The sequence below is a fragment of the Sus scrofa genome, chromosome 2, assembly GCF_000003025.6.
Source record: "Sus scrofa isolate TJ Tabasco breed Duroc chromosome 2, Sscrofa11.1, whole genome shotgun sequence".
NCBI lineage: Eukaryota > Metazoa > Chordata > Mammalia > Artiodactyla > Suidae > Sus > Sus scrofa.
In genome coordinates, this window is record NC_010444.4 from 39,321,845 (window position 1) to 39,335,910 (window position 14,066).

The following is a 14,066-nucleotide window of genomic DNA, read 5'->3' on the forward strand; positions in this document are numbered from 1 at the left end:
AACAAAACGGGATTGAAATGGCCCCATGGGGAGAAGGATAAAACAAAACATGACAACTATAACAATAGCTACCATTGATGGAGTACTTACTCTAAGCCCCTTTCAAAGTCATTCTGCTAAATGCCTTCTAGGATTTATCTCACCTAATCTGCACTTCAATGCTTTGAAGTGGGTACAATTATTTTCCAAATTGTAATGAACAGGAAATAGTCTGAGTAGGGTCAAGTCCCCTACCCAAAGTCACCCTGCTAACAGTAGAGGTGCCAGGATTTGAATCCAAATATATAACTCATGGGCTAGAAACCCAGGTGAGCTGCAAAAGAAGATTTATTTATTAATAAGCTGCTCCATTCCCGTGGATTCCATGTAAGCTGATTGAGACTGTACCAGCTCTTAGGAATGATTGGTAAAGTCCCTGGATTTTTTTTTTTTCCTCCAAAGACATTCATGTGAAAAATGCCTCAAGCATCTCCCTAAAGTACACTATTCAAGTTGACTTGAAGATTGCATAATGCATCTGATGGAAATTAATTTACCTGAAATAACTTTGAAAGGTTGCACCTGGGCCATGCCTGTACCTCATCTACATATTTACGACTCCACTTCCTTCAAAATGGAAAGTGTTAATTAAATCCCACAAAAGCCTCACGCAAGTATTTGTGCTAATTCTTCCTAAATTTCCATCCTGCTTGCTGGCATATGACATACCTAACTGCCTCTTATAGGATGTTCTACTTGGTCCAAACATGCCATGTGAATCTTTTTCCAACTGCAACCCTGGGAGTTTATGTATTCAAGAGGGGGAGAAAAAGTTTTCACTCAATGGAATTAAAAACACCTAATTATAGAAGCCCATTTTGTCTTTGCAATGTAATAGCTTTGGAAGAAATAAAATCAATCTTTTTCTTTTTTTTTTTGCTTTTTTTTTTTTTTTTTTTTTTTTTTTGCTTTTTAGGGCTGCACCCACAGCATAAGGAAATTCCCAGGCTAGGGGGGGAATTGGAGCTGCAGCTGCTGGCCTCAGTCACAGGCACAGCAATGCAGGATCCGAGCCATGTCTGTGACCTATACCACAGCTGAAGGCAACGCCAGATCTCCAATCCACTGAACGAGGCCGGGGATCGAACCCGAATCCTCATGAATATGAGTCAGGTTCATATCCACTGGGCCACAATGGGAACGCCAAAATAAAATCCATCTGATGCCACATTTCCCAAAAGGTGAAAATGTTTAGTACTATGTGGACAGCCATTCCTAACCTTCTCCCCACGTTTGATTTCTACCTTTGCGCTTCAGTTCCACATCCCCGTGAAATCATCAGGGTTTACAAAAGTCTAGACACCGCTCGTGGGCAAGCACTTGTCAATGTCACTTTGACATCCCAGATACTCCACAGTTGTAGTCTCTGACAGCTTGATTCCAGATGGGATAAATAAAAGCCATGTGATGATGATACTGTAATGGCCCTGGACCTTCATGAGGCAAAGTGTGCTTGTATGGACAAGTTGCAGCACCGAACACGGTTCCCTCAGATGTGCACCGGCAGAGCTGATAAATACAGCATGGGCACACTCCAAATGTGAGCCATTGTCACAAGGGCTGGCAAGTGCGCTGTGGCCACGCGTGGCTCACCCACGGACCAGAAAAAAGCTCAAGACAGACTGTCTGCTCCTCCATGTTAGGGTCAACATATCCTCCGTTATCACTGCTCTGAGTGGTGACAGCACTGATTTCTCTGCTTAAATTCAGCAAAACACTCTCGGTAACTCAAGCTCCACCTTTCCTTAATCTTCTGTCCCAGGGGTTCCCATATATGGATTTACAGAGTAGTGTCTGCTCACTGGATGCCACTGGATGCCAATGATACACAAATCAGAGTGGAGAGAATTAAGGAAGATTAACCAGGGGGGAAGTGTTCTGTAACTAAACTCTTTAAAACTGTTGTTAAAAAGAACACTGGAAAAAAAAAAAAAAAAAAAAAAAAAAAAAGGAGTTCCCGTCATGGCGCAGTGGTTAACGAAACCTACTAGGAACCATGAGGTTGCGGGTTCGATCCCTGGCCTTGCTCAGTGGGTTAATGATCCGGCGTTGCCGTGAGCTGTGGTGTAGGTTGCAGATGGGGCTTGGATCTGGCGTTGCTGTGGCTCTGGCGTAGGCTGGCAGCTACATCTCTGATTCGACCCCTAGCCTGGGAACCTCCATATGCCACGGGAGCGGCCCAAGAAATGGCAAAAAGACAAAAAAAAAAAAAAAAAAAAAAAAAAAAAAAAAAAAGAACAATGGGCAAAGCAGAAACCAGCATCCTGCATTTCTCTCCTTCTTGACTCATAGTGGGATTTCAGCAGTCACAAGTTGATTTGTTCTTTCCTACCTGGGGGTTGCTGAGCATATCTCCCCACTCTCACAGGGACCAGGAGCAGAGGGAAGCACTTATGAGTCCTTCCCCAGCCCCCATTCTGCTCTGTCATGGGCAAAAAAAGCACAACTAGGACAATGGCCCCTGACTTGGGCTCCATTTGCTCCAAGAGCCCCCCTCCTCTGACTGGAGACTTCCAGCTGCCAGGACATCAATGCTGAGGCTGACTTTTCAGGCTGTGACAGGTACTAACATTATTGGATTAAGATTTGTAGATATTATCTCATTTAATTCTCATAGTTCCATGAGCTAGGGATTTCTCTTTTATCGGTGAAAAACACAGAGGCACAGAGAAATGAAGTAACTTGTCCAAGACCATATACCTAAGGAGTGGAGCTGGAATGCAAACCCTGGTAGTAAGAACTGATATTCTTAACTATTAGTCAGTGGTACTGACAGCAATGACTTATCTTCCCATCTTTGAGAAGCTTTAAGGGGGTGGGGGAGATGTGCCTTCACAACCTTTTTTTTTTTTTGTCTTTTTAGGGCTGCACCTGTGGCATAGGGAAGTTTCCAGGCTAGGGGGTCAAATTGGAACTACTGCTGCTGGCCTACACCACAGCCACAGCAACGCGGGTCTGAGCCATATCTGTGACCTACATAACAGCTCATGGCAACACCAGTCCTTAACCCACTGAGGGAGGCCAGGGATTGAACTTGCATCCTCGTGGATACTAGTCAAGTTCATAACCACTGTGCCACAATGGGAACTCCCTTTACAACGTTTTTATCTGCTTGCTCCCCTAACTTGCACCTTGACTGAAGGAACAAAGAGAAAAGAACTGAGTTAGGAAGATGGCTGGTGAAGATGCCTATCGTAATTTTCTCCCCAAATTCTAATTACAATAAATAATCCAGAAAAATCCAATCTCAAATATTCTCAATTAACAAGCAAAGAAGGAAAAGGGCATAACTGAATGCAATAAACTTAAAAAGAATTGCTACTTGAGAAAAGACATAGAAAATTCTGGAGCAAAAAAAAAGTGGAGAGGCACTCTGCCCCCAGCCCCCCAAAGCCATGCAGGTGCACTGGGACAGGGAAATGAATACTCCAGTAACTGGCTCTTCCAAGATGGTGCGCCCACGATGGAGGCCCATGCCAAGAAGCGAGGGCCCAGGTCCAAGAGAAGCTTGCGAGTGGAACTTGGTCAATTCCAGGGTTCACCAGGGTTTTGTCAGCAGCCTCTTTGATAAAGTCCTGCCAGGGTAACTGAGTCAGACCCTACTATTCAAAGCCCCACCCCTAGAGTATGTGGGTGAGCTGGGACCTCATCCAGGTGGGCTCTTAGGTCAACAAAGTCAACTCGGTAGAGGGGACCATTAATCACTTGGTATAGCTTGAGAAGGGGAATCTCCCTGCTTGCTTACCTTCTTCAAACCCATCCCGGAATGAGCCCGAGCGGCTCATGGTTCTGCTCTTCTCATCCAGGGACATGGAGCTATTCCGGAAGCGGCTGTCCGTGTACGGGTCATACTGCCCGTCGGCATTGGAGAGGCTGTGGGTCCTCAGCATGGTTGGGTTGGACAAGCTCATCTGGGTGACGGTGGTGGGACTCGCTGGAAGGAAAGGAGTCAATCAAAAGGTTGGAAGTTCACGTCCCCGTTCAAATCCTGATGGGGGGGCGGCGCAGAGGAGACAGCCTACACTCAGCCATCTCCGTCCCTGTCAGCTTCTCTCCCTTGCCTCTTCTCAAAGGTAGTCACACCAGCGTTTGAGTAACACACTTACAGCTAAAAATAAGGGAGGAAAGGTGGGTCAGTTCCAAAGCGAGGCTCTGGGCCTCAGCTTTCCAACTTGGCACGTTCGGACAAGCTAGTGTCACCTTCCAGGCATGAGCTAATTACTCTCTGGGCTCATCTGGAACAATTCTCCCTAAAGCCAAAAGCCCAAAATAGTCCAACCGGGCTTTTGATCAGATGGGAAGCATTTGTGCATGACAAGAAACTCCGGCCTCAAAGCATTACAGCTGGGGAAGAATAACATGTACGTGGGTCTCACTGTCTCAGATGGGGAAGATTTCATAATGATGCCTACAGAGCTTCAGTGCAAAGGGGGGGGGGTGCATCCACCTTAGCCAAAACTGGCTTTCCTATTAAAATGGTGTCCATTTCAGAAATGCAGACTGTTCGCGAAGTATCCACTCAGTTCATTAAAAGTGAAAAGTTAAGCCTTGTTTACAAGCCACACCTATCCTTAAAGAGAGTTTATTATTCACAATCATCAGAAAAGGCTGCCTCTCTAAAGAACAAAAGGAGACTGGAAAAAATATTTCCCTCTCTAACTACTCTTGGAAGGCATAGCTCTTATCCTATTACCCTTGTGTAACCTTGCCCAGTCATTCCAGCCAGGGCTGTTCTTTCTTTGTTCTAACTGTATCTTGCACTCGCTATCTGATCATATTCAGTTTTTACATGGTTTCCTATAAAGCTTTGGGCTGTTGTCTCTTACCTTATTCATGAGTCTGTGTGGGCGTCTGTTTCTCTAAAAAAGCATCCACTGACATATCAGCAGGGACCCTGATACAAATTCATTTCCTTTCCTCACTGTGCCAGTCAAAGCATTATGTCACCAGTAGGCATTTCCAAGAACACTTGTTCAATCAAAACCTGGGCTTTACTTCCAGTTTAATAAAGCAATGACGATGACCAAACATGGGATATGCCATAAAACCTACTTCTTCAGAGATCTTAGAATACACTGTTTTCATTCCATGGGATGGTTTGCTCTTTGCTATAACCCTACCTCTACCCACCACGGAGAGAACACGACTGATTCGAGAACCAAAAACACATTTCTATTTTCTTTTGCCATCAATCTCCTGTAATCAAGCTACACTGCTTCGGGGTGCTCAGATAACGAAGAGCGATGTGACCACATGTCACTTTCAAAATGCAAGATACCCTCAGCCCTAAGGTGGTGATCGCCACAGCTAGTGCCGAGGGGCTACTCACCGAGCTGAGAAAAGTTGAATCTTGTTCCGGAGGGAGAAGTTACACTGGAGCCAGAGGAGAAGGGAGAATTGGCGGCGGTGTCCTGCAGGCCTCCTGCAGAGCGGGACCGTAACCATTCTTTCGCGTCTTCTTGCGTGCGAAGCTGGGAGGTGGGGGTATACCTGGACAGACAGAAATCAGGCCAGGATGAACTACGAACCACACTTAGGAAAATGTGCTCCCAGGGGCTGATGATATATATATATATATATATATTATATGTATTCCAAAGATGATGTTTGAAAAATCAAATCGCTATACATTCTGAAACTCAGAGTTTCTCAAAATCTTTTTTGCTACTTGGCTGTCTTTGGGGAAAATCTCAGTTCCTTTCAGTTTGGAGGGAATTGCATCAGGGGAACGAGATTGGTAAATGCTCAAAGGAACCTTCCATGGGCGTATCTGTAACATGTTGATTCATGACAGTGTCATTTCAAAGCCCCCATCTTGACAGGACTGAAGCAACAAAACAAGCTGCTGTCAGAGCTCTGAGGAAGTTTTAATTAGATAGCTCATGGCATCTACATCCTGGAGCGCGAATCAGTGGCCATGAATCACAGAGTATCAGAAACCAGACACGTAAAGGAAGGTGTGAGGAGACCGGTGCTGACAGTAGTTGCTGCAACAGGGCAGAAACCAGTCTTCACACAGGGACCCCCAAATCACTGGGCTTCGCACAGGAGAGGGTCTGCAGAAGTCATGCATCCACCTCCTCATTTATTCCGAAACACATTTCATAAGGATGCACTGAATGTCTCCAAAGGACCCAGTGCCTTTACAGACATTATCTCCCTGAAAGCCTCGGATCCTCCCAGCAAAGCAGACGCTGTTAATCCCATTTCAGTTTCAGGAGAGGTTAGGATGCCGAGATTTCGATCCATATTTGTCTGATTCTAAAATCTAAGCTCTTCTCATTATGCCCATAGGCAGCATCTCGAATTTCTCAAGTGCCAAGTGGCCAGAGCACTTTGGATTTACAAACAGATTACCACGGGGTGACTACTGATTACAGAAATGGAGAGGTTCTTTTGACTGAGTATGAGGACTTGCCGGTGTGTCGGTATTGGATGTGTGTGTCTGGAAGGGATGAGCTAGAAAGGGAGTCACAGTGAGAGGGAGCATAAGAGTATAAGAATGTTTCTGCCTTCATGTTTTTACATAGTTGGAGTTTGTGGGTCACACCACTTGTCTGAGGATGGCTTGTCACATATCCCTAGTCTCAATTTATTTAAAAAACAATGTTTAAAAGCCAGAGCTACACACTTTTCATAGGATAGATCTGTTCCAGAAATATACACAGCATTTCGAAATGTTAATATTCAAAGATGTGAGCTTCCTCTTGGGGCAACAGTGGAGTATCCATGTCAAACTCATGTTAAGAGAGGCCATGACTTGTTCCCACTGTGGTGCAAGAGGATCGGTGGTGTCTCTGCAGCGCTGGGAGGCAGGTTTAATGCCCCACCCAGCACAGTGGGTCAAGGATCCAGCATAGGTTGCAACTGTGGCTTGGATCTGATCCCTGGCCTGGGAACTCCATATGCCTCAGGGCGGCCAAAAAAGGAAAACAACAGAAAAGAAAAAAAGAGTGGCCATGATTTAAGCATTAGCCTGGGTGCCGACCAGCAGCCCTTTCAGGCATAATGAAAACTGCTAAATTCAAAAGGCCTCACTGCTCCCCGCTCTAAGGCCCCTGTGCTGACCTTCCTCCCTTGGGACATCTGTTGGGGGCCTTTCCAATACTTTCATTTTCAGATTTTTAGATTTGGCTTTACTCGGAACTCCTATTGAAAGGAAGCATTGATACCTACCTCCTGTTACTGTTCAAAAGGCTCTCAGCCTTAAGAGCTGCTGGTTATTAACTACAGACATACATGACAGCAACGAAACATTTCATTCCAAGTTCCATGTTTGCGAAAGCACTGAATGCTTAGTGCAGGGTGAAGCCGATGCTATAAAGAATGAGGTGTTTAGAGCAGGAGGAATGACAGCCGCAACCGTAGACATTAAGATCATGGGGCAGGCGTTAGAACTGAAGTTCCTCTGGTTGGCAAAGTGAGGTGGATGGGGTGAGCAATGGGACTTAGAGCATCTTGTTTCACCAGGACCAGTGCCAAAAACAAGCCAAGTCTTAGAGTGAATGAAAGGACATTCGCTCCGTGTCGTCTTTTTTTTCCCCTTTACACCAAAAACTGATCACACCCATGTCTTGAGCATGGAAAACTGACAGGATGTTTGATTAGAATATATAGACAAGTGCAAAGCATCTGTCTTTGGCAATTTCCTATGAGCCGAAAAGTTAAATGTCTTCAAATCGGGAGGGAGGTGGTGGATATTTCTCCCCTCTGCTCGTGTCCTGGCTGATAAATCAACATGCTACAAGTCACGTCCTTTCTCTTGGAAGACAGCCCCGTGAACAGAATGGTCATGGCGAAGTGATGAGCGAGTAAACCCACTGGCCCCAGAGGCAGCAGTAATGCTCTCCGGGCTTGCTCGGGATGGTTGTCATGAGATGATCAGACCACAGGAAGCCTGCAGGAGCACAGCCTCTGCTCAAGCACATAAGCCGACAGATGGAGAGATGAGAACGAGAGGGTTGCGAGCGGAGCCGTCATCCAAAGGGTCCTGCTGCAGTGGCCAAAGCGGGAACCCCAGCCCAGCCCGCACCCCCACCAGCCATGAGAGGGTCACACAGCCAAGCCCCAGAGCCACACCAGATGGCATGGATGCAAGGAGGAAACACAGATACCTGAGTCCTTTTTTAGGCAAAGTATTCCTATCAAGGTGCGGGTCACTGTAGGAAAGTTAAAACAAACATGAGAACCTCAGAGAAGCACAAGGGAAGCAGGCAATGTGAGGAGGGGAAGGCTAAGGAGGATCTGGAGGAAGAGACTCACTTCACCAGGGAGCTCCACTGCATGCAACACAGCCACAGCCACGGGGAAGGAAGGAGACCCAGGCCGCGCGCGCACACCCGGGCACCCTCTAGCCCCGTCACCAGGAGGCCTGAGCCACTCAGCCCCAGCGGCTCCTCCTTTTCCAAACGGGGTCAAAGCGAAACTCAGGGGCTGCCCCCACCTTGACGTAGAGCCCATGCCTTCGGCGGCCCAATCGCCCATCTGGCCCGCCACTGCTTCTCGGAGAGGGAGATGCCAGGCTTCCTGCAGCCCTAACTAGCTCCGGCCCACCCCCAAGGGCCACTGGCGATGACTTCAAGTGAGACAAGGGACTCGGAGGGTTTCAAGAGGCCAGCAGTCTGCATATTTGGAATTCATCTGGAACAAGGGAATTCCAGGTCCCTCTCAGTTTTCGAGGCCCTCATTGGGCGTAGCTAGGAGCTGGGCCCTGGGCAGGGGCCCAGCGTGTTATAACCTGCCGGCTGATAAAAGTCAAGGCATTCAGGTTTCCAAAGAGCAAGGTTTAAAGCCTTGGTCTTCGAGTCTGCCAAAAACAAAAGTTTTTGCTGTTGACGGGGTGAAGTGGGTTTTCATTAATTTTTAAAAAATTTTCCTAGCATGAAACAACATCTGCTTTTTATGTTTGGCCAAGCCAGCGGCTCCCCCACAAATGTAAGGTCAATGTCTATCTCAGAGGCCCACCCACAGGGCAGCTGGGGGGCCAACAAGCCTCTTCGTGTGTGTCAAGCCTCAACACTCCACAGAGTCTTATCATTTCAGGAAATGGGCACATGGAGCACAAGCGCCTGCGAGACGTAGCGCCAAGCTGCAGCAGAGGCCTTGGAGAGGGAGAAGCGCCAGCTGCGTGGGGAGGTGGGGAGCGGGGTTGGGGAGACAAAGGTGGGGGCCAAGCCTCACGGTGGGTGGGAGATCGCTGCTGGGCGGGGAGGGGGAGGGGAGAAAGGGGGAAGCTGGGAGGCGGGAGCATGCCACAAGGAGGCTGAGATGCAAGGGAGAGCTTCTGCCGCCCCACGTCAGGTGGCAGGTTTGAGGGAAAGGCGGGGAGGGCTGCACTCCACCCCTTCCTGAGCTTGTGGACAGCGGAACAGACCCTCACTGGCATGTCTGGGGAGGGGGAAGGGGGGCGGGGATCACAGTGTACACCGGGGCCACGAACACAAGCGGCAGCCGCAGGCCAACAGCCTCACACAAAACATCTGGCTTGACACAGGGGAAGCAGAGGAAGCTAGGAGGCTCGGTGGGGTCTCCAGGCTACGATATCATTACCTGTCCTGTTTCCTGGGCAGAGTACTTCTGCAGAACTTAGGGCTAGCGGCAGGGGAAGAGAGAGGGCTAGAGGTCCAGGCAGGTGGAAAACAAGAGAAGGAATATTAGATGGGAAAGAAGGGGGTGGGGTGGGGGGTTGTTATACACAACGACTAGAACATTCTTTTCACGCCCAGTGCTGATACTGGCTCTCTTCCCCACATGGAGAAAACGGACACGTATCGCTCACTTCTGCAGTGAGACTCAGAGCTCTGAGGACCATTCTGGTTTCCTGATTTTCCATCACACTGGCCCGCAGCCCTTCGGTAAGACGGTGTTGGCCCCGAGGACCAGCGCATCTGCTTAGCTGCTTAAGGGGTACCCCGCCCCCCACGCTCCAAGGCTGCCGCCGCCACCTACTGCGCCTGCGCAACCACGAGGGGTGGAGAAAGACGCAGTGGACAAACAAGCATAGTAAAATGGAAGGACCTCAAAGGCGGAAAGCCGTTTTGCATGGAAGTATGACATCTGCCCCCTGAGACTTCTAGCCGCTCCGCGCACTAAGAATAACCACAATGAGAAAGATAAGAGGAAGCAGAGCCGGGCTTAACTCCACCCCCAAACTGGCTGCCCCGTGGAAAGATGGCAGTGATCAGAGAGAAATCTTGTAGCCAAGGTGAATTCACCTCTGGGCTTCCTAACGTAATCTTCTGGCTCTTGAAAGGGCGTCTTTGGGGAGGTAAAGGCAGCCAAGCGCACGGCACCAACCTTTCAGACAGTGTGGTCTTCACACTGTTGGTTCTGACAAAGGGGGTAAGGGCATCGTCCTTGGAGGAGGCGAGGAGGCCGGTGGAGGAGTTGTGACTCAGTGCCCCTCCGCTGCCGAGGGAGATGTCAATGGACTCGCAGCTGGTGTGGAGGCTGCTGACCGACTGGAAGCCCAGGCCATCCTTGCTGACGGCCGAGGAGCTGCTGGCGTTGGTGCCCCAGGTGAGGCTGTTGGAGGGGCCCGAGTGGGCGGAACTGGGGCTGGAGGCTAGAGGGGACTGGGTGCTGTCCACATTCTTACTGTAGAGAGGGCTGCTGCTCCCGCTGCTCAGGACGCCGCTGCCCGAGGGGGACTCTAAGTTACCTGGCTGGCTCAAGGTGGCATGAGGGTTGGAGATGACCACTGAGTTTTTCATGTTTTCGGCTGTGGCGATGGGCACTTGCTTGGCAGGCTTCCCACCAAAGAGTCTGTGAAGAGACAAAGGGTTGTGTGGGTTGAACACCCAAGGCCAAGGGTGGGTTGTTAGAGGAAGGTGGGGCACAGTGCCAGCCAGAGTCCCTGGGGTGGGGGCATGATCCTTCTTACTGAAATGGCTCCACTGGGAAAGGCTGCCACACAGTGGGCCTGAGCCCTGGTGTTGCAAAGGCTTCACCTTCATGTTCCAGGCTGCAGCTGAGACCCTGGATCTGAGCCAAAAGGGAGATGGGGAGTAATTTTCTCCAGGCCTATCCCTCGCTGGTCCAAGATCTTGCTTCCTTTTTCCTTCCATAAATGAAGTAACTAGAAAATTGCCCTTGCCCAGGAAACAGCTAGAGGGAAAAGGGCTGTGTCTTAATCACCTCTGTATCCATGACCCCCAGCACAAAGCAGGCACTCCATTTATGACAGTTCAGTTCCAAAGGATTTGGTTTCTTTGATCTCTAGGCAAACATGTATAATCAGGAACAGGAGTCTAGATCTGGAGGTGGCCTGGGCAATGTATCTTCACAGATTTATTGTCACATGGAAGCCTAGCCTGGAAGATGCGTCGTTTAGAGCCAGAGAACCAGTACTTCCCAGTGATACACACAAAACCCAGTGATACATTCACAAGGTGTCAGACCAGACAGTCTGTGTGTGAACTGTGTCTCTGTGACAGTCACACACAAATGCTTTTCCCTGTCATCTCCTCCACTGCCCAGGACCAAAAACGTGCTATCAGAATACAGGGAATGGCACACGATTCCCTCTTCTCTTGACAGAGGGCTAGAGAGTAGGATGGAGAAATTGTCTTAAAGTCAAAGGTCTTAAAGTTCATGCTCTAGTAATGTAAGGGCTTCATTCTATCCACTAAAACTCTGATGGATACAGATGGACAAAAGGCACATGAAAAGGTGCTCAACATCCCTATTAGAGAACTGCACATCAAAACCACAATGAGGTATCACTTCACACCAGTCAGAAGAGCCATCATCAAAAACTCTACAAAGAATGCTGGAGAAGGTGTGGAGAAAAGGGAGCCCTCCTACACTGTGGCGGGGGGTGGGGAATGTAAATTGGTGCAACCACTATAGAGGACATTATGGGGGTCCCTTAAAAAAATAAAAATAGAACTACCATATGATCCACTCCTGGGCATATATCCAGAGAAAACCATAATATAAAAAGATACATGCACCCAATATTCACTGCAGCACTATTTACAATAGCCAAGACATGGGACGTAAACCAAATGCCCATCCACAGAAGACTGGATAAAGAATGTGTGGTACATACCCACAATGCAATATTACTTAAGCCATAAAAAGAATGGAATAGTGCCATTTGCAGCAACATGGATGGACACAGAGATTATCATACTAAGTGAGGTAAGTCAAGACAAATATCATATGATATCACCTATGTGTAGAATCGAAAAAAAAAAAAAAAAGAGAAAAGAAGAGATACCAATGAACTCATTTACAAAATAGAAACAGATTCACAGACTTGGAAAACAAACTTATGGTTACCAAAGGGGAAACACAGTGGGGAGGGATAAAGTAGGAGTTTGGAATTAACAGATACATACGACTATACATATAAAGTAGATAATCAATAAGGACCTACTGTATAGCACAGGGAAGTCTACTCAATTTTCTGTAATAAGCTATATGGGAAAATAATCTGAAAAAGAATGGATATATGTATATGTATAACTGAATTATTTTGCTGTACACCTTCAACTAACACCACATTGTAAATCAGCTATACTCCAGCATAAACAAATTTAAAAACCCTATGGAACAAGCATCTCTGAAGAGAAGATACTACTACATATTATCATATTATGATAAGCAGGTTTTCCTGTCATCTGGCTACCCAAAGTAATGTGTTTGGTTTCTGTCCTCTAAACAATCCTTAGATATTTCAAGTATTATCAAAATAAATAAGTGAACACATTATTAACCTTCACCACAATGTCTGGTGACAGATAAGGAACACTTTTTGCCTGGTGATAGAGAAAGAACTATCCTGTTGTAGAATCTTGGCTTGAGAGTGCTTACATACTTCCAGTGATGGGGACCTCACTACCCTACTCCACATGCTAACTGGCACCATTGCTAAGTACTTCCAGTTGTTATGAAACCAAAAGCTAATCCACCTTCTTCTAGTTGCCTCCTTAGTGCAGTAGGCAGTGCATCAGTCTCATAATCTACCTTTTTCTGACTTTTTAGGCATTATTATTCATCCTACATGTAACTACACAGAGAAAGCCCAATCTATTGTCTGTTAGTCCTTCAAACCATTTCAAGGGAGCAATCACACTTCACCTAAGAGTCCTCTTCTCCATACTGATACACGGGAGGGAATTCAGAACACCTTAACGATTTAGGAAAAATGTAATTGCCAGGAATGGGCTGAAAGGTGCTCAATGCAGAGCCTAAGAGGCTGCTTGCATTTTCAAGTATTCTATTACACTAGCCTAAGGGTCTAGTAAAATGCCTTTGTAGTTACTAAAGGAAATCTATAATACCAAAGAGCGAATATTACATATAAGACTTGAGGCAAGAAGCAGAGAAAATTTTCATTTACAAGGCAACCTGTTAAAACAACAAAGTGCAGCCCAATAGGACCTGCCCTTGAAAAAATAATCATTACTGAAATTCTAATAATCAAGTCTAGACAAAGCACAGTGAACTGCTTCATTATACCTTTCATGTGGAATGCTGCTTCTGAAGTCTTTGCAAACATTCCTGTTCATCCCCAAATATGTACATATGCACACAATTTTTATTTTTTTCACTGCTAAAGTTTCTATCTTTGGGACTGGCGCTTTCCTACGACAAGGAGTTTCCTGGGTAGGTAGGATGAATTCTGCCCTGTGCAGCTGCAGTTTTGAGGATGGTCCAGTGGCTATTAAAGGAGATACTATGAAGAGGTAAAAGTTGTAAACTGAAAAGAAGCTGTTAGAAAAAGTGAATAATCACATTTTCATGCACAAATTTCTCCCCAGTATGCAAATGTGGGAAAATGCCTTTTTAAGGTAATAGGAAATGAATTTCTCTTTTTCAGAAACACTTGTGCTTTAAGAGTTTTTTTTTTTTAGGAAGCTAAAATTTTAGGGACTAATTTGGAATTATGCATGCAGTATAAAAAAGTATGCAGGGGATATTAGACTATTTGGGAAAAAGATCTGGCCGTGATCACTGTCTGGCATAATGATGAGGAATCTGAGCCAGAGATTAAAAAAAACTGTCTGTTTACTTTGAGC

The 14,066-nt window shown here is 46.8% G+C and overlaps 1 protein-coding gene across 16 annotated transcripts in view; it reads right to left on the minus strand.

The window, feature by feature from the left end:
• The window catches only part of NAV2 (neuron navigator 2), an 819,601-nt gene that overhangs the window by 57,906 nt on the left and 747,629 nt on the right, over positions 1-14,066 (minus strand). For 11 of the 16 annotated variants that reach the window (XM_021085311.1, XM_021085309.1, XM_021085312.1 and 8 more), the window contains 5 exons: positions 10,336-10,803; positions 9,589-9,654; positions 8,154-8,198; positions 5,369-5,529; positions 3,785-3,973 (listed from right to left, as the gene is read on the minus strand). In XM_021085311.1, coding sequence (XP_020940970.1) covers positions 3,785-3,973; positions 5,369-5,529; positions 8,154-8,198; positions 9,589-9,654; positions 10,336-10,803 — 929 coding nt within the window. The remainder of the gene's footprint in view (positions 1-3,784; positions 3,974-5,368; positions 5,530-8,153; positions 8,199-9,588; positions 9,655-10,335; positions 10,804-14,066) is intronic. The other 5 variants (XM_021085305.1, XM_021085303.1, XM_021085316.1 and 2 more) reach the window with 2 other exon arrangements.